The sequence below is a fragment of the Tachyglossus aculeatus genome, chromosome 26 (assembly GCF_015852505.1).
Source record: "Tachyglossus aculeatus isolate mTacAcu1 chromosome 26, mTacAcu1.pri, whole genome shotgun sequence".
In the NCBI taxonomy this organism is placed as follows: Eukaryota; Metazoa; Chordata; class Mammalia; order Monotremata; family Tachyglossidae; genus Tachyglossus; species Tachyglossus aculeatus.
The window spans coordinates 21,125,723-21,145,821 of NC_052091.1; the positions used below are offsets into that span (position 1 = coordinate 21,125,723).

Sequence of the window (20,099 nt, forward strand, 5' to 3'; positions counted from 1 at the left end):
AGTCATTGATTGTGAAACTCCGATCCTCACAAAAGTTTAGTACTGGCCCGCTCCCCACCCCACCCCCCACCCACCCACCGCTGGTTTTTAAAACTTATTCATGCTGACATATTATGAGAACAATGCACGCTGCAGTCTCTTAGAAGAGTGAACGGCTCTTATTCAGGTGTGATGGATCTTAGCTGAGACTAGGTTGTTCTACCAAAGTTATTCAGGGAGAAAAATTCTCTAGGTCAGTGCCTGGCAGAAGATGCTTTTGAAATTGGCGGGGCCTAGTGGCTAGAGCACGGGCCTGGGAGTCAAAGGACCTGGGTTCTAATCCCAGCTCTTCCACTCGTCTGCTGTGTGACCTTGGACAAGTCACTTCACTTCTCGGGGCCTCAGTGACCTCATCTGTCAAATGGGGATTAAGACTGTGAGCCCCATGCGGTACATGGATGGAGTCCAACCTGATTAGCTAGCATCTACCTAAGTGCGTAGTACGGTGTCTGGCACACAGTAAGTGCTTAATAAATAACATTCCCCCCAAAATAAACCTGCATTGCCAATGGCAGGAAGAGTGGGAAAGGACTTGATTTTAAAGGGTGTGTGTGTGTGTGTGTTCTTCTGTCACAACAACTCTTAGACACATGCTCAGTCGGAGGCTGGGTTGGAGAGAGGCAGATCCCAGGCCGTAGGGAAGGGGCGGTTGGTAAATCGGAAAGACATTATTGGTGTCGAGGATTTCCCATACATTGTTTTTGTCATTCCTCTAGCAAGAAGGATGCGCGGCACCAAAACGGAACAGAATAGCACAACCGTTTAAAAAGAAACAGGCGCAGCCAAGAAACAGTGTTGGATGGATGAAACCTTAAACAGTACACAGCAATCCATAGTCCGGCCAGACGGCAAACCTAGGACGATAATGGTCTTCTTTGTCTTTGAGAAACACGTGGTGTGGGGCACCGGGGGGTGAACCTAGGGGTGTCAGAGAAACAGACCGGGTATGTACACTATGATATAGATGTATACACTGGGGCCCGAGGCTGGGCCTCAGGTGGGGAGTTTCGGCTCTATTCGAAGAGAGGATTCGTAAAGAGTTTCTTCGTCCATTACGAAAGATTGGTCCAGCAAGTACTGAGTGACCTGAAGAAAGAGAAAAGGTCAGGGCTGACAGGTTCCCTCAAGGAGGCTTGAAAAGGACCCCCCCACCCCGGACCCCATCCTCAAAGGCCCCTTTCATTGGTGCTCTCCCAAGTGCTTAGTAAAACCCTCGGTGCACAGGAAGTGCTCAATAAGTGGCTTGGGAGTCAGAGGGCATGGGTTCTAATCCCAGCTCTGCCACTTGTCAAATGTGTGACTTTGGGCAAGTCATTGAACTTCTCTGTGCCTGTTCCCTCATCTGTAAAATGGGGATTAAGACTGTGAGCCCCACGTGGGACAATCTGATATCCTTATATCTGTAAAATAGGGATTAAACCCCGAGGACAACCTGATCACCTTGTAACCTCCCCAGCGCTTAGAACAGTGCTTTGCACATAGTAAGCGCTTAACAAATACCGTCATTATTATTATTATTATATCTACCCCAGAGCTTAGAACGGTGCTTGGCACATAGTAAGTGCTTAACAAATCCTATTATTATTAATAATAAATACCTTTGATTGATCGACTGATTGGAAGATGACAAGTGCCTGCCACTGGTGCTCTCCCAAGCGCTTAGTACAGTGCTCAGCACACAGTAAGCACTCAATAAATACCACTGATCAATTGATTGATGCTACTATCTTGGTGTCCCAGGCCTCTCTCCTGCCCACCCCTGCCTCTGCTAAGGGGCAGGGGCCTTAAGAATGGTAGCCCCCAGGCCGAGGGAGCAATGGGGCCCAGAGAACCAGGATACCTGCAGAGAAGAGCAGGCCACTGCCCCCTGCTCAAGAGTGGGCTTCTGCTCTGGTCCCTTCCATTGCAGCCTCCTCCTTTGCTTTCCCTGCCAAGAAAGTTCTGCTCTAATACCTAGCCAGGGGTCAAAGTTCAGCTCACCATCTCAGGTGTATCCCTTTTCCCTTTCTGAAGGGTAGCCTAGTAGAAAGAGCATGGGATGGAAGTCAGAAGGACCCAGGTTCTAATCCCAGATCTGCCACTTGTCTGCTGTGGGACCTTGGGCAAGTCACTTCTCTGTGCCTCAGTTACCTCATCTTTAAAATAATAATAATAATAATAATAATAATGGCATTTATTAAGCACTTAGTACGTGCAAAGCACTGTTCTAAGTGCTGGGATGGGGATTAAGACTCCTTTGTGGGACAGGGACTATGTCCAACCTGATTAGTTGTATTTACCCCAGCACTTAGAACAGTGCTTGACACCCAGTAAGCGCTTAACAAATATCATTATTATTATTATTATTAAGTCACTTCTCTGTGCCTCAGGTACCTCGTCTGTAAACTGAGGATTAAAACTTTGAGCCCCACGTGGGACAGGGACTTTGCCCAACCTTTGTCCGTTCTGATTACCCCAGTGCTTAGAACAGTGCCTGGCACATAGTAAGTGCTTAGCTAATACTATTTTAAAAAAAAGACCATGTTGCTTCTCAACATGGTAAAAAAAATAGGTCGTCTGGCCATAACTCTGGAACCAATTCTCCATTTATAACACTGTTCCTATCAGTAAACTCATTCTGACACGCAATTTTGACCGAAGACGCAGTTATTCAGAAATTTGTGGCGTCTATAGGTCTGAGGACTTCTTGTACTGGACTTTGGCAGGACTGACCTTCTGAGGCCATTCAATTTGGCATTTTTGAAACTCTGCACATGATTTGAAAGAAAAGTTAAACCCACCATACCTTGGCCTGGTGCTCTATTTTATAGGCAGTCTGCTGAAACTGACGGATCTCTCTGATAATGTGGGAGATCTGTGAAGGAGAGAATAGGGTTTTAAAGTTGCAGGGGTGGTCCCTTGGAAAACAGGGCTATCTAGGCTTGCCCCTGAATCTCGTCAGTGAGTGCGAAGGGGCTCTGAGTGCCAAGGCAGAAATTATACCCCTTTCCTATTTTGTAGCCACTGCTAGGTTGGACAGGCAGTGGGGAGGAGGGGAGGAGGAAGGGGAGATCAAAGGCTGCTGAATTATTGAGGGCACCTCCTAAAAGGGTGCATGTCCAAAACAAATGGCCTGATGGAAAAAGCTATCCCACTGGACTATAGGCCCAAACGATGTAAGCTCATTGTGGGTAGGTAATGTGTCTGTTTATTGTTACACTCTATCCCCCAAGTGCTCAGTACAGTACTTTACACACAGTGGGCGCTCAATAAATATGATTGGTTGGCACGTCTAATTTTCCCAGATGCCGGCAGGCGGCCCCACTAAATCCTCCTCCCCAAATTAATGCTCCTGCCAAAGTTCTCTGGCCCTCTGTCACTCTCTTGCAGGAAGGTGGAGAAGCAGTGCTTGTTTCTGAACTTAAGGGGGTCTCCTAGCACCTGTGCCAGCTCCGTGTAGGCCACAGTGCGTTGCCTGTTGTCCAGGAGCAAGGAGCCTTTTCTGACCACTAGGGGGAGACATTTAGCCAGTGAGGCCTAACCCGGCCCCCCACCACAGTGGCCTGAACTTGTCACGGCTCCTCCAAAAGGGACCAACTGTAGTGGTTCCAGTTTAGGTCCCTGAAGAGCAATCCTGAATTTCCTACCCTTCTTCTTCTGGTCCCCTTTCTCCAGAAACTCACCATTCTCATTTTGGAGAAGTTCACCAAGCCATCCTCGGTGTAATTGGGGGTCCCTTCTTCGATGAATGCCAGATCGGTGAGGTACATTCCAAGGTATGGGACACAAGGCGGGTCACAACTTCAAGGCAAATGGTGAGATAATAATAACAATAACAACAATAATAATAATAATAATTATGGTCCTTATTAAGCACTTAAGTGCAGGGGTAGATACAAGTTAGTTAATCAGATTGGACACAGTCCCCGTCCCACATGGGGCTCACCCTCTTTATCCCCATTTCACAGTTGAGGTAACTGAGGCAAAGAAAAGTGAAGTGACTTGCCTAAGGTCACACAGCAGACGTGTGGCAGAGCCGGGACGAGAACCCAGGTCCTTCCGACTCCCAGGCCCCTGCTCTACCCACTAAGACAAAGTTTTCCAATGAAAGGGCAACACACTTTTAAAAACAACTCATAGGGGAACTTGGGTTCCTAGGGAGAAAGAGAGCTTTTGGGGAAAATTAAGGCCATCTGAGGCCTCTTCAGCTACAGGATGAACTTGGTGGGGAGCAAGGTGGATGGGTGGGGTGGGGGTAGTGGCTAAAGCCACTGGAAGCTGCAGTAGTGAACCCTACGAGGGCCCCGGGTTTCCTTTCTTGATGACCAACACCTACTTTATGCTGTTTCCAGGGGCTCTGCGTGGGGAGGATCAGCACGTATGTCCATAATAGTAACTTATTTATTTCTATTAAGATCTGTCTCCCCCTCTAGACTGAAAGCTTGTTGTGGGCAGGGAATTCATTATTTATTCAATCGTATTTATTGAGCGCTTACTTTGTGCAGGGCACTGTACTATGCGCTTGGGAAGTACAAGTCGGCAACACATAGAGACGGTCCCTACCCAACAACGGGCTCACAGTCTAGAAGGGGGAGACAGACAACAAAACAAAACAAGTATATAGATGTCAATATCATCAGAATAAATAGAATTATAGCTATACACATATCATTAATAAAATAAATATAGTAAATATGTACAAATAAAATAGAGTAATAAATATGTAAAAATATATACAAGTGCTGTGGGCAGGGGAATGGGGTAGGGTAAAGGGAGGGAGGGAGGGGGGTTGATGGGGAGGGGAGGAGGAGGAGGAGAGGAAAAAGGGAGGGCTCAGTGTGGGAAGGCCTCCTGGTGGAGGTGAGCTCTCAGGAGGGCTTTGAAGGGAGGAAGAGCGCTAGTTTGGCGGATGTGTGGAGGGAGGACATTCCAGGCCAGAGGAAGGACATGGGCCAGGGGTCGACAACGGGACAGGAGAGAACGAGGCACAGTGAGGAGGTTAGTGGCGGCAGAGGAGCGGAATTTGCAGGCTAGGCTGTACAGGAACAGAAGGGAGGTGAGGTAGGAGGGGGCGAGTTGATGGACAGCCTTGAAGCCGAGAGTGAGGAGTTTTGGCTTGATTCGAAGGTTGACAGGCAACCACTGGAGATTTTTGAGGAGGGGAGTGACATGCCCAGACCGTTTCTGTACAGAGATAATCCGGGCAGCAAAGTGAAGTGTAGGATGAAGCGGGGAAAGACAGGAGGATGGGAGATCAGAGAGGAGGCTGATGCAGTAATCCAGTCTGGATAGGATTAGAGATTGAACCAGCAAGGTAGCGGTTTGGATGGAGAGGGAAGGGTGGAACTTGGTGATCACATTTCCTCATGCCCCTTCTAGGGTGATCTTTTAACCAGTTTTATACGTGTCAAATTTTTTAGATGGTTTGCTCTCTGTCTGGTAGAGTGTGTTTGTGTGTGTGAGTGTGTGTGCATGTGCGCGTGCAAGTGCATACAAGGGGGAGGGGCTGGCAAAGGGGAGGCTGATATTCATGTTGTCAGTGACCACCCTGTCTCTCCCAAATGCTTAGTACAGTGCTCTGCACACAGGAAGGGCTCAATAAATGCCATCGATTGGAAGGGCACGATTGGGGTCATGACATAAGGGTTTTGGGGGCAGGGGAGATGGGGCTGGAGTGGAAGGCCTGGGTGGCCCAGGGTTCTAATCCTACCACTTGCCAGGGGTCCATCTCTGACCTTTTGTGGCCCCCTGAAAATACTCTGATGCTGACCTTTATGCCATTTAACAACTGCGGTTCAACAAGAAGGAGCAAGCTTAGAGGAGAGAGCCTGGGCTTGGAAGTCAGAGGACCTGGGTTCTAATCCCTGCACTGCCATTTGTCTGCTTTGTGACCTTGGGCAAGTCATTTCACTTCTCCATACCTCAGCTGCCTCATCTATGAAATGGGGATTAAACTCTACTTCCTCCTACTTAGACTGTGAATCCCATGTGGGACAGGGACTGTGTTCCACCTGATTATCTTGTATCTATCCCAGTATTTAAAACAGAGCTTGGGACAAGGCGAGGGATTAACAAGTACCATCAAAAAAACCTCCCACACAATGGGAAAAAAAAACTCGGGTTATGTGTTCGTCTCCCAAGACACTTATGACACAAGTAGCTGCAAGCTGGCCTCTCTTCCTCTGACCTCATTTTCTGAAATAAGGGGGAGGCACACCCAGGATAGAATTTTGGGGGGGGGTTCGGGGAGAACAATCACAAAATGACATGGTACTTACTTTTTCAGAGCTTCTCTCAGATTCTTAAATCTGCCTTCTGACGACACGAGCTTTTGGAGCTTATCAATCAAAGCTTTTGTCTAGAAGGAATTAGAAGTGTTTACTACCACACGAGACACATGAAAGGTAGGATACAAGTGGCTCTTTTCCTTCAGTCACATCCTCCGCTGCTAAGGTTAAGGTTCAGGAAAACTACCATGCTCTGCTGGGTGAAGTGAAATGAGGGAATTAGTGGATGGTTGGGATCTCATTCCAACTTGGCATGGGGAGTTGAGGTTCCTGTCTGCCCTTGCACATCTCCTGGATGGAGCTGAGAGCTGGGACCCTGGAATCCGAGGGTATCAGACCCTACGTCTGGTCGGGGTCCAGCTTGCCCTGAAATCGATCAGGATCAGGGTGGTCTCTTTGCCGAGAAACGTTGCACATTCCCTCTCCCAACCAGATGCTGCTCCCTGCACTCTTCCCGACCCTTCCCTAGGCCTTACGGATTAAGAAAAGGAATGGAACCATGGAAGAGGAGCAGGTCACATGCACATGTGAAAAGAAACTCCAGTTAGAGTGGGAGAGCTAGATCTGACTTGGCCCAAAGACTGGACAGTTCAGATAACAAGAATAATAATAATAATAATTGTATTTGTTAAGCGTTTACTATATGCCAGGCTATGTACTGTACTATGTGTACAGTTACTAAGCACTGGGGTGGATACGAGCAGAGTGAGTTGGACATGGTCCCTGTCCCATCTTGGGCTCACAGTGTTCATCCCCACTTCAGTAACTGAGGTAACTGAGACCCAGAGAAGTGAAGTGACTTACCCAATGTCACATAAGCAGACAGGTGGAAGAGCTGGGATTAGAACCCTTGACCTTCTGACTCCCAGGCCCGTGCTCTTTCCACTAGGCCCTGCTTTCGAGGCCTGAGGGAAACCCACAGAGAGCAGAAGAAGGGTGGGATCAGAGGGGGCCTCAGTTCCCTCATCTGCAAATTGGGGGTTCAGTACCAGTTCTCCTTCCTACTTAGACTGTGAGTCCCATGTGGGACTTGATTAGCTCATATCTACCCCAGAGCTTAGTACAGTGCTGGCACATAGCGCTTAATAAATACCACTATTATTATTATTATCTGATCTGGTGCTGCAGGAGGATGCAATCCGATTTCACGGCCCGATTGAGGCAGAAATCAACATTGACCCACCCCGCAAATCTCTGCCCAGGGAAGAATGAACCAGAGATTTGGTTTCACAGTTCCTCAAGAGAGAGAGGGTATCAGTTGCCTCTGATAGAAACTGAAGGGAAGCAGTGTGGCCTATTGCGAAGAGCACGGCCCCGAGAGTCAGGGGACCTGAGTTCTAAGCCCAGCTCCACCGTTTCTCTGCTGGGTGACCTTGGGCAGGTCACTTCACTTCTCTGTGCCTCAGTTCCCTCATCTGTGAGCCCCATATGGGATAGGTAGGGACCTCTCTCCCTCCTACTTAGACCAGGAGCCCTAAGTGGGACAGGAATGGCGTCTGACCTGATTAAATTTTATCTACCCAAACGCTTGACAAGCAGTAAGCACTCATCGACTGTAATAATAATACTATTGTTATTGTTATTATTATTGTCCAATTTTGATAATAATAGTAATAATAATAATTCAAGTTTATCCTTACATGCTTTTATTCTGCCTTCTCCTCTGCCTGGTAAAATTATTTCTCCTTTCTTATTGATATCTTCCTTATTGTACTCTCCCAAGTGCTTAGTACAATGCTGTGTACACGGTAAGCGCTCAGTAAATATGACTGAATGAAGGTATGAATTACCCTTGCCAGTAGTTATTCCAGATGGTTTAACTCCCTCCTCAAACCCCCTGTCCCCCGGCCTCCACAGAGAAGCAGCATGGCTCAGTGGAAAGAGCACGGGCTTTGGAGTCAGAGGTCATGGGTTCAAATCCTGGCTCTGCCAGTTATCAGCTGTGTGTCTTTGGGCAAGTCACTTAACTTCTCTGTGCCTCAGTTACCTCATCTGTAAAATGGGGATTAAGGCTGTGAGCCCCCCGTGGGACAACCTGATTGCCTTGTAACCTCCCCAGCACTTAGAACAGTGCTTTGCACATAGTAAACGCTTAATAAATGCCATCATTATTATTATCTTTTGCCCCTAATGACCTGGCCACCTTCTTTATTGAGAAAATTGACACTATCAGGTGCAATCCCCCTAAAATCTCCCCTGTCCCTCCCCGATCCCTTCCTCCTCCTGTCCCTTCTTCAACTCTTCCATCTTTCCCAGCAGTACCTCAAGAAGGGAACTCCTGCCTTTTCTCAAAATCCACTCCACTTGTTCATCTGACCCCATCCCTTTGCACCTTATCAAAACACTTGTCCCCTCCCTTCTTCCCTCCCTGACCACCATCTTCAACTGTTCACTCTCCAGTGGCTTCTTTCCCACTGCTTTCAATCATGCCCATGTCTCCCCTATCCTAAAAAAACCCTCCCTTGCCCCCACAGCTCCCTCCAGTTATCAACCCATCTCCCTCCTTCTGTTCTTCTCTGAACTCCTTGAGCGAGTTGTCTACACCCCGTCTCAAGTTCCTCTCCTTCAACCCTCTCTGTGATGGCTTCCAATATGGCTTCCTTCCCCTTCGCTCCCCAGAAACTGGCCTCTCAAAGGTCACCAATGATCTCCTTCTTGGCAAATCCAACGGCTCCTACTCCATTCTAATCTTTCTCGACCCCTCGGCTACCTTCGACACTGTGGACCACCCCCTTCTCCTGGAGACGTTATGCAACATGGCTTCACTGGCTCTGTCCTCTCCTAGTTCTCCTAGCTCTCTGGCTGCTCATTTTCAGACTCTTTAGAGGGCTCTTCCTCTGCCTCTCACCCCCCTAACAGTGGGATTCCCTCAAGGTTCAGTTCTGGGTCCCCTTCTATTCTCCATCTACAGCCACTCCCTTGGAAAACTCATTTGCTCATATGGCTTCAACTACCACCTCTGCAGGAGATTCCCCAATCTCCATCTCCAGCCCTGATCTCTCTCCCTCTCTGCAGTCTTCATTTCCTCCTGCCTTCAAGACATCTCTACTTGGATGTCATCTGTCAGCTGTGTGACTTTGGGCAAATCACTTCACTTCTCTGTGCCTCAGTTACCTCATCTGTAAAATGGTGATTAAGACTGTGAGCCCCATGTGGGACAACCTGATTACTTTGTATCTACCCCAGCACTTAGAACAGTGCTTGGCATAGAGTAAAGCACTTAACAAATACCATTATTATTATTATTATTTTCTTCTACTCCTTTCTGCATCTCCCTGACTTACTCCCTTTATTCATTCCCCCTCCCACCTCCACTGCACTTCTGTACATGTCATTAATTTTATTTATTTATATCAATGTCTGTCTCCCCCTCTAGACAGTAAGCTCATTGTGGGCGGGGGAATGCATCTGTTATATCGTACTCTCCCAAGCACTTAGTACCATGCTCTGCACACAGTAAGTGCTCAATAAATATTATTGATAGATTAATAATAATAAAAAGCACAGTGATGCTCTTATTATTGTTATTATTATTATGAGAAGCAGCATGGCCTAGGAAATAGAGCACAGGCCTGGGAGTCAGAAGGACCTGTGTTCTAATCCCAGCTCTTTCACATTTCTACTGTGAAATGGGGATTAAGACTGTGAGCCCCATGTAGGACAACCTGATTACCCTGTATCTACCCCAGCTCTTAGAACAGTGCTTGGCACATAGTAAGCGCTTAACAAATACCATCATCATTATTACTATTATTATTATTCTCTGTGCCTCAGTTGCCTCATCTGTAAAATGGGGATTAACTTCTACTTCCTCCTACTGAGACTATGAGCCCCATATGGACTATGAGCCCCATATGGAAGCAGCGTGACTCAATGGAAAGAGCCCAGGCTTTGGAGTCAGAGGTCATGGGTTCAAATCCCAGCTCTGCCAATTGTCAGCTGTGTGACTTTGGGCAAGTCACTTAACTTCTCTGGGCCTCAGTTACCTCATCTGTAAAATGGGGATTAAGACTTTGAGCCCCCCGTGGGACAACCTGATCACTCTGTAACCTCCCCAGCACTTAGAACAGTGTTTTGCACATAGTAAGCACTTAATAAATGCCATTATTATTATTATTATATGGGACAGGGACTGTGTTCCACCTAATTAGCTTGTATTTATCCCAGCACTTAGAACAGTGCTTTGCACATAGTAAGCACTTAATAAATGCCATCATTATTATTATTATTATTATTATATGGGACAGGGACTGTGTTCCACCTGATTAGCTTGTATTTATCCCAGCAGTTGGAATAGTGCTTGGCACACAGTAAGCACTTAACAAACACTATTATTAGTAGTAGTAGTCGTCATAATAGTAGTGTTACAGCCATCAGGCTTGGTTCTACATGTGGAAAGAATACAACTGCTCACTTCCTGGAGGTGGAATCAAGTTTTTGGTCTTCCTTTAAAGGATTAGTAGTAGTAGTCGTCATAATAGTAGTGTTACAGCCATCAGGCTTGGTTCTACATGTGGAAAGAATACAACTGCTCACTTCCTGGAGGTGGAATCAAGTTTTTGGTCTTTCCTTAAAGGATTAGAAAAGTTCCACTGACTAAACAGGAAGCTCTAGGCAGAAGGAGCCCAGAGTGTGGATCAGCGGCAGAAAGTGACGTGCTGATAGCTGAAACCTTGTGGACCAATCAGGTCTCTGTTCTTTACACTCTGCCCAGCCTGGTTTCAGTTATCCCAGCAGCCACTGGGCTGGGCTACACTGGGCACAATCATTTGTTAAACAGACCCCCTTGGGACTCAGAGGAGCAGACCTAATTCCAAAATGGATGTCATGAGTTCCCAAAGCCTGCTGTTGCTGATCAAGGGGGAATAATCCTTCTTCCCCCTTCTATTACATTAGGGCCAGACTGTGTGATATTCTGTGAACGGATGAGACCCTTCCCTGAATCTAAGACTTTCTCCCCGAATAATGGGTTCACCAGAGAAATTCTGTCCCCCTCAAGCAACGAGCCAGATCCCCTCCCGTCAGAGACCTCTGCTTGAGAGGGCCAGAGAGAGCCCCATCAAGATGTCTCTCATTGGATCAAGAGGGTTTCTCCTGTTGCAGGAAGAGAGAAGATCTAGGGGGCCCTGGACTCTTGTCGCAGTTTTCAGGCCTGCTGGCTGTAGGCCCCAATGAAACTGTTCCCATCTTTGGGCGTGGAGCCCTCTCAGGGGTCCAGTGATAAGAAGAAGTTATTTTGGAGTCTTGTCTGAGATCGTAGGACTAATTAATGAGGTCCTGAGTTATGGGGCTTGCCTCCATGAGGGGAGTGATCTGATAATAATAATAATAATAATAATAATAATAATAATAATGGCATTTATTAAGCACTTACTATGTGCAAAGCATGTTCTAAGTGCTGGGGAGGTTACAAGGTGATCAGGTTATTCCACGTAGGGCTCACAGTCTTAATCTCCATTGTACAGATGAGGTAACTGAGGCCTAGAGAAGTGAAGTGACTTGCACAAAGTCACACAGCTGATAATTGGCGGAGCTGGGATTCAAACCCATGACCTCTGACTCCAAAGCTTCGGCTCTTTCCATCTGATCTAGGTAGATCTACAAGGGGTCCGCTGTGGAGGGCCTAGAAGAGATCGTTTATCTCCCGTGGGAAGCGGGTCTTTATCCTGAGGGGCTGCTATTTTCAACCCGGGGGTCTTCCAGAATCTGGCCATAGGTAGGCCCGGATGGCTGCCTCCTTCCTTCTTCAAGCCCCCCCCATATTTGCTCCAATGCTCCCTCCTTACTCGCTCTCTCTGTGCACCCCCCGCCCCCCACCACCCCCACAAGATCTGAGCCTTGCCAGACCTGCTTGGAGACTTTCAGCCACGTTTTCTTCAGGCGGAAGATGGCACTGCGATTCATGGAGGAGGTGATCTCCAGGACGGCGTTGTAGTTGTGCAGGCACCGGCAGATGTCGGCCACAGCCGCCCACTTCTCAACTGCACAGACCCGGGCATTTACATCCTCGCTGCGGAGGATTTCTGAAGCTATCAAGTTACTGATCTGGAAAAAGAACAAGATGGGACATTTCAATATGGTGGCAGGATATTGGGAAAGGGGTGGAGGATGGTGGAAATACATCAGTCAGAGGGTGCAATAGGGTGGAAGGATATTGGGCAGGATGTGCAATGTGATGAAAATTATCAGGCAAGGGATGCAATATGGTGGAAGGATATTGGGCAGGGGGTGCAATATGGTGGAAGGATATGAGGCAGGGTGTCGAATATGGTGGAAGGATATGGGGCAGGTTGTGGAATATGGTGGAAGGATATCAGGCAGGGAATGCAATATGGTGGAAGGATATTGGGCAGGGGGTGCAATATGGTGGAAGGATACGGGGCAGGGTGTGGAGTATGGTGGAAGGATATCAGGCAGGAGGTGCAATATGGTGGAAGGATATTGGGCAGGGGGTGCAATATGGTGGAAGGATATGGGGCAAGGTGTGGAATATGGTGGAAGGATATAAGGCAGGGGATGCAGTATGGTGGAAGGATATTGGGCAAGAGGTGCAATATGGTGGAAGGTTATGGGGCAGGGTGTGGAATATGGTGGAAGGATATCGGGCAGGAGGTGCAATGCAGTGGAAGGATATCAGACAGGGGGTCCTCCGAAAGGGGAAGAACTGCTTTGTAGAAGGAGCTTCATGGAGTCTGGGCCTGGGAGTCAGGGAAGGACCTGGGTTCTAATCCAGACTTTGCCTCTTGTATTCTGTGTGACTTTGGGTAAGTCACTTAACTTTGCTGTCTCTCAGTTCCCTCATCTGTAAAACGGGGATTAAGACTGTGAGCTCTATGTGGGACAGGGACTGTGTCCAACCTAATTATCTTGTATCTACCCCAGTGCTTAGAACAGTGCCTGGCTCATAGAAAGCTTAACAAATATCACAGTTATTATTATCAGAGACATTGAGGGGATTCTTTAGCACGAAGGAAGCTAAAAAAACCTCAATTCACTGACCCCTTTCCTCTTTCTTGTTTGAATTTTGGGCTGTTATCTGTCTCCCCTCACTAGACCTGATGGTTTAGAAATAATAATAATAGCAATAACATACTAATAATGATAATATTAATAATAATGATGGTATAGGTTAGCACTTATTAGCTGGGCCCCTCCTTTGGCTTGAATGATCCAGACTGACCGTTTCTATTGTCAACTGCTTAGTACAGTGCTTTGCACACAGTAAACAATCAATGAATACTGATGATTGATTGTCCACATTCATTACTCTCCTCTTCCTTTAGACTGTGAGCTCATTGTGGGCAGGGATTGTCACTCTTTGTTGTTATGTTGCACTTTCCCAAGCAGTTAGTACAGTGCGCTGCACCCAGTAAGCACTTAATACGATGGAATAAATGAAATACCAAGTGATGGTATATGGAGTTATCACACTTGGATTTTCACCCTTTATTCTCCGCTCTCTCAGCCCCATAGCACTTACAAACATCTCCCTAACTGATTTATTTATATTAATGTCTGTCTCCCCCTCTAGACTGTAAGCTCGTTGGGGGTAGGGAATGTCTGTTGTATTGTTATATTGTAGTCTCCCAAGCCCTTAGTACAGTGCTTGGCACACAGTGATCACTCGGTAAATACGATTGACTGACTGAACGATGACTGAATCACCAACACTGTAGACCCCAAAGGCAGGTGTGTGATGGAGAGTGGGCTAGGTGGAGCAAAATGGATCGATGTCCTCTACTCACATCATTAAAGTGCTTTGTGGTTTTCATGATATAAGGAGTCCTTTCATTCTTCTCCAGCTTCATCCAGCCTTGGCCAAAAAACTCCCTGGGAACAACAAACGGAAGGGTCAGTCGCTTTGAGTCACCGGACCCTCCACTGGGCAAAGGGGCCCCATGCTACCTACTCCTCGGTTCAGGTATGCTGGCTAACAGAGTGGGCACTTGCAGAACTGGTCTGGCAGTGACCGATCCCCACCTCCGGGGCCTGGCAGTTGCAGAGAGCTGTGGTCATGCATTCAGTCCAAAGGGAAGGCGATCTTCAAAGCCTCCTCACCCCTGCCCCACTGTGTGGGCTTGCTGAGCTTGGTGGGGAAGGTGGAAACCCACCTGCTGGGAAAGGCAGAAGTTTAGCCCTCGGAGTCCTCTGACCCATAATCACAGAAGGGACACATTCCTCCCTCAACCCAGGGTGGCTGAGTAGGTGAGGATGTGGGGAAGACATCGAAGTGAGGGGATTTGGCTTTTCCAATATTTTGGGGTGTCTCTATGGGAAGATCAACTTAGAAAGGCAACTTTGGCTCCCCAGCATGGAGGTGGGCAGCTGAGGCCCCTCTGACTCACTATGGAAATTCAATTTCCCAGGGCTGTTGGGAATCCGGGTCAGATCTCCACATCCCACACCATTTCACTGAAACCCTCTCTTGGTTTTTTGTTTTTTTTTTTTTTTTTGTGTGTGTGTGTACACGCGCACGTGTCAGGGACTCACACTCACACTGCTCCCCCGCCCCCAGGCCTAATTTCTGGTAAGGGGGTGGGGTTAAGGAGTGGGTTCTGATGACCTCTAGACTGTAAGCTCATTTGGGGCAGGGAATGTGTCTGTTATATTGTTATACTGTACTCCCCTAAGCACTTAGTACAGTGAATGATTGAATGAATTCAATCGTATTTATTGAGCGCTTACTGTGTGCAGAGCACTGTACTAAGTGCTCGGGAAGTACAAGTTGGCAACATATAGAGAGAAATGTTTCAGAGGGACGGGGGAGGCCAGAAATGTAACCATGGAGGGAATTGGGGGAAGAGATCCCCCCCTACCCTCCTCAACACAAACACATGCAGCCAAATGAATTTTGGGGGAGTGGCCTGAGGATATTCCCATCCAGAGATAGGAGGAATGGTGGGCCGGTGGTCCATGTGGCTATCCATTTAGGTTACTCAGGGGTCTTGGCAAGGAGACGTGGGAGGAAGACAGGAGCAGGCACCTTGGCACCTGGGTCGGATGCACCGTGCCCACTTACTCGTACGGGATCTTCTTAAAGACGAGGTGGTCCAGTAGTGTCAGCTGCTCGGCTATTTCCAAGGCGGAGTGGTTCTCGAAGGGTTCGGCTTTCACCCCTTCGGCCTAGGACAGAGGCCCCCAACATCCACCGGGTCAGTGCTCAGTGGAAGAGGAGTCCCCCAGGACAAACAAAGGTCGCTTCCCCAGTGCCTTTAGGGGTGTGGAGGAGGAGAGGGCCTACCGGGTTGGTGGGGAAGGGTTTTAAAAAAATTTTTTTTTAAATGGTATTTATTAAGCGCTTACAATGTGCCAGGCACTGTACTAAGCGCTCGGGTATAATGAGCTAATCAGGTTGGACACAGTCCCTGTCCCTCATGGGCCTCACAGTCTTCATCCCTATCTGACAGATGAGGAAACAGAAGAACAGAGAAGTGAAGCAACTTGCTCAAGGTCATCCAGCAGACGAGTGGCAGAGCTGGGATAGGAAGCCAGGGCCTTCTGATTCTCTGGCCCGGGCTCCAATCACTAGGCCACATCACCAACATCAGGACCAGGCAGGCAGAAGGCCAACTATGGCATCCACATGACATCCCCATTGGAGAGGTGGTCAGTAAATTAGCTGTAGGACAAAGACTACATGTCCTCACTAAAACAAAGACAATTTGGCTTTTAATCCAAGGCCAAATGAAATGTCCAGTTTATCATTCAGATTCCAGGGCATTCATCTCCCAGCTCAGCCAACCTACCCACTGGCAACTTGGCTATAGCAAGAGGGAAAGGAACTGTGCTCTTTTTATGGTATTTAAGTACTTACTATGTGCCAGGCATTATACTTAGCACTGGGGCTCACAGTCTTCATTCCCATTTGATGGAGAAGGTAACAGAAGAACAGAGAAGTGAAGCAACTTGCTCAAGATGACCAAGTGGACAACTGGCGGAGCTAGGATGGGAACCTAGATCCTCTGATTCCCAGGCCCGGACTCTGACCATTGGGCCACGTCACCCACGCTGGGTCCCGGCAGGCAGAAAGTCAACACCTGTGAGACCTGGACTGTGTCCAACCTTGCACTTACTCCAGTGCTTAATACAGTGCCTGGCCTATAATGAGCATTTAGTGAATTAAACATCAATAATAATAACAATAATAATAATAATAATAAAATTCCCACCACCCCCATACACATCCTTCTGTGCTGCAGCATACCAGCTGATCTGGGACCTCCCAACTTCTATCCCTGTGAAAGAAGGCAGTTTACAGTATGCTCTTTGTTGTCTTCTAGCTATGAGCCCACTGTTGCGTAGGGACCATCTCTGTATGTTGCTGATTTGTACTTCCCAAGTACTTAGTACAGTGCTCTGCACATAGTAAGCACTCAATAACTACTACTGAATGAATGTCAGGGGATTAAGCCAACTTGATAAAGACTATAAACTGGTCCCTAGACTGTAAGCTTATTATGGGCAGGGAATGTGTCTGCTAATTCTACTATACTGTACTCTTCCAAGTTCTTAGTACAGTGCTCTGCACATAGTAAGTGCTCAATAAATACCATTTGTTGACTGATTAACAATAAGTTATCCTCATTAGCCATTCCTATGTGACAGGTGCCTTTGCTCCCTCCACTGACCCAGGCTCTTCTTTGGCAACTTTTGCCCTGCAGAAAAATGTACACTCCGTAATTCTCTTACTGGTTCTTGATGGAGTGGCAGCTGGGTGACCCTGGAAGAGAGCTTGGTTCCTCTGCTAATAGGGGATGTGACAGACCCACGGGGGTGTTCACTAAAAGTCAACAATCAACAGCAGGAAAGCAGACCCTACAGTCTAGGGAGAGGTGGAGGGGGAGGGAGGATTGAAAAAAAATCTGCCCTGCTCCTGTCCCCTCTACTTTTCTGGGGCCCCCAGATCCTGTCCTTGGAATTAATGTTACTGGGATATGTCCTCGCCTTTTCAGTCAATCAATCCATCAGTGGTCTTTATTGAGCTTTTACTGTGTACAGAGCACTGTACTAAGCACTCAGCAATAAACACCATTGAATGAATGAATGAATGAATACAGAGTGGCTCAGTGGAAAAGGCACGGGCTTTGGAGTCAGAGGTCATGGGTTCAAATCCCGGCTCCACCAACTGTCAGCTGTGTGACTTTGGGCAAGTCACTTAACTTCTCTGGGCCTCAGTTCCCTCATCTGTAAAATGGGGAATAAGACTGTGAGCCCCACGTGGGACAACCTGATCACCTTGTATCCCCCCAGCACTTAGAACAGTGCTTTGCACATAGTAAGCGCTTAACAAATACCATCATCATTATTATTATTACTTAACTTATCTGGGCCTCAGTTACCTCATCTGTAAAATGGATTAAGACTGTGAGCCCCCCACGGGACAACCTGATCACCTTGTAACCTCCCAAGTGCTTAGAATAGTGCTTTGCACATAGTAACTGCTTCATAAATGCTATCATTATTATTATTACAGTACAACAGAGTTAGCAGACACATTCCCTGCCCACAATTAGGATATAGCTTCATCCCCCACTTTTCTCCTTCTCCCTTCTTGCTGTCCTGCTGCCTCATATCCAGGTTTTGGTTTAGAAGCTGACCTGGTTTTGGAGAAAAAAGCTTCTTACCTATTTAGAATTGCTTTGGAAACCCTGGAATGATTTGTTAAGAAACAAGATAATGAAAGTGGTGTTTTATGGGAAGTCGCTGGATGGGGAGGGGGCCTCACCCAGCTTGGGACAGTGCAGGGTTCATAGTTCCATAAGGTCAAAGATCAGTAAAGAGCTTCTCAGCTAGGAGACCGCTCTTGGCAAATGCTTAGTTCTGAAGATGGATTTAAAGTGGCCACTTCTGGGGAAGGCTTAATGATGCTAGCATTATTTAACTTTGTGCAGAGTCAATAGGAATCTGAATTCATCCCAGATTCTGAGGCCCTTCCTTACATGAAACGATGGCCCCAAACGAATCCCTTTCATCAAAGATGGTCTAACTGGGCTGGGGCCTTACCTCTGGGAGCCCTGATTCCACTAGAGAGACATCATTTATTGTGAATTGGGGTGTAGAAAAACAATGAGAAGTAGTGTGTCTCAGTGGAAAGAGTACGGGTCTGGGTTTCAGAGAACCTGGGTTCTAATACCGGCTCTGCCAATTGTTTGCTGTGTGATCTTGGGCAAGTCCCTTAACTTCTCTCTGCCTCAGTTACCTCATCTGGCAAATGTAGATTAAATTCTGCTCTCTCCAATTTGGATTGTGAGCCCCATGTGGAACACGGTCTTTGTCCAACCTGGTAAACTTCTATGTATCCCAATGCTTAGAAAAGTGCTTGACACCTAGTAAGTACTTTACAAATACCATTTAAATACCAAAGGCTAGAAACAACCCAGACTCCACAAGCAGCTTGGTCTAGTGGCTAGAGCCTGGGCCTGGGAGTCAGAAAGACCTGGTTTTAATCCCAGCTCCACCACTTTTCTGCTATGTGACCTTGGGCAAGTCACCTCACTTCTCTGGGCCTCAGTTCCCCCATCTGTAAAATGGGGATTAAGACTGAGAGGCCCATGTGGGGCAGGGGCTGCATCTGAATTGATTAACTTGTATTTACCCAAATACTTAGAACAGTGCCTGACACATAGTAAGCGCTTAACACATACCATTTAAAAAAAAGTGTCCGGGAGGGTTAATTCTAACATTGCCAAAGCGAGGCTGAAGAGACTCAGGAGAAATCTGTTTCTATCCAAACAGGCAATTTGTGTGCTCATTGTGATTTTTGTGGGCAAACTCCTCTCAAGTACCCACTGGAGTAAAAAGTGATTTTTGGCAATAGGGAGGGGAGCTTTTATTTTCCAGTGAACATTGTGTCCTGAGACGCCAGCCGGATTTCCACTAAAGGCACAAGAGGCTGGTACTTCTAACTGCGTGTTGGCAAGGGAGAAATATTCCCAAAGAGCGGTGCCAGGCACAGTGAATGCCAAAAGCGGTGGACCATCTGTTCCCTAATGAACCTGTGCTGTGGAGTCTGTGTCCAACTGAACCCATTTTGGCTGAGAGAAATGTTCTCCATTTCCCTTTTCCCCCATCTCCATTGAGGAAAGTTACAGGAAACTCTAACCTGGAATTAGCAGAGAGTCCAAGAGATGAAGGGGAAGAGGCGGGTGGAGGAAGTGGGGTGGGGGTGGGGAGGGAGGGGGGAGCCTGTTCAAAGCAGAGCTGCAAAACCAGTGAGGTGGGAAGGAAGAGAGACTGTGGAGTGGGGAATGAGGAGAAAGGGAAGAGGGAAAGAGGAAGGGCATTGGAAGAGAAGTGGGCTCACGTGACAGAGGAACGACTGAAAAACACGTATCTATTCCAGCACTTAGAAAAGCTCTTGGCATGTAGTAAGTGCTTATTGATTATTATTATTATTATTATTAATAATAATAATAATAGTGAAAGAGAAAGGCAAAGAACATGGAATTTCTAGAACCTTTCAGACTGGACAAAGACAGATTGATCAATCAACCAATCGTATTGAGCGCTTACTGTGTGCACAGCACTGTACTAAGCGCTTGGGAAGTACAAGTTGGCAACATATAGAGACGGTCCCTACCCTACAGTGAGCTCACAGTCTAGAAAAGAGTTGGGGAAAAGAGTCTTTGTTCAACTGGGCAGGGGAATCTGATCATTTTGTAATGACCCTGATCGAATGGCAATTTCCCAAGACTATAAACCCATCGGCAGTGCCAGCTTGGATTAGATGAGCCAGCCCAAGACTCTGACTCTGACAACAGGTGATTGGGGGAACGATGTGTTCATTGCCCCCCT

The 20,099-nt window shown here is 47.3% G+C and overlaps 1 protein-coding gene across 3 annotated transcripts in view; it reads right to left on the reverse strand.

The window, feature by feature from the left end:
* Positions 1 to 445: 445 nt before the first annotated feature.
* The window catches only part of RASGRF1 (Ras protein specific guanine nucleotide releasing factor 1), a 136,142-nt gene continuing 116,488 nt past the window's right edge, over positions 446 to 20,099 (reverse strand). For all 3 annotated transcript variants that reach the window (XM_038767536.1, XM_038767537.1, XM_038767535.1), the window contains exons 21-27: positions 15,325 to 15,428; positions 14,051 to 14,135; positions 12,153 to 12,350; positions 6,297 to 6,376; positions 3,702 to 3,819; positions 2,825 to 2,893; positions 446 to 1,125 (exon numbers count right to left, since the gene is read on the reverse strand). In XM_038767536.1, coding sequence (XP_038623464.1) covers positions 1,033 to 1,125; positions 2,825 to 2,893; positions 3,702 to 3,819; positions 6,297 to 6,376; positions 12,153 to 12,350; positions 14,051 to 14,135; positions 15,325 to 15,428 — 747 coding nt within the window. In that variant the 3' untranslated portion in view covers positions 446 to 1,032. The remainder of the gene's footprint in view (positions 1,126 to 2,824; positions 2,894 to 3,701; positions 3,820 to 6,296; positions 6,377 to 12,152; positions 12,351 to 14,050; positions 14,136 to 15,324; positions 15,429 to 20,099) is intronic.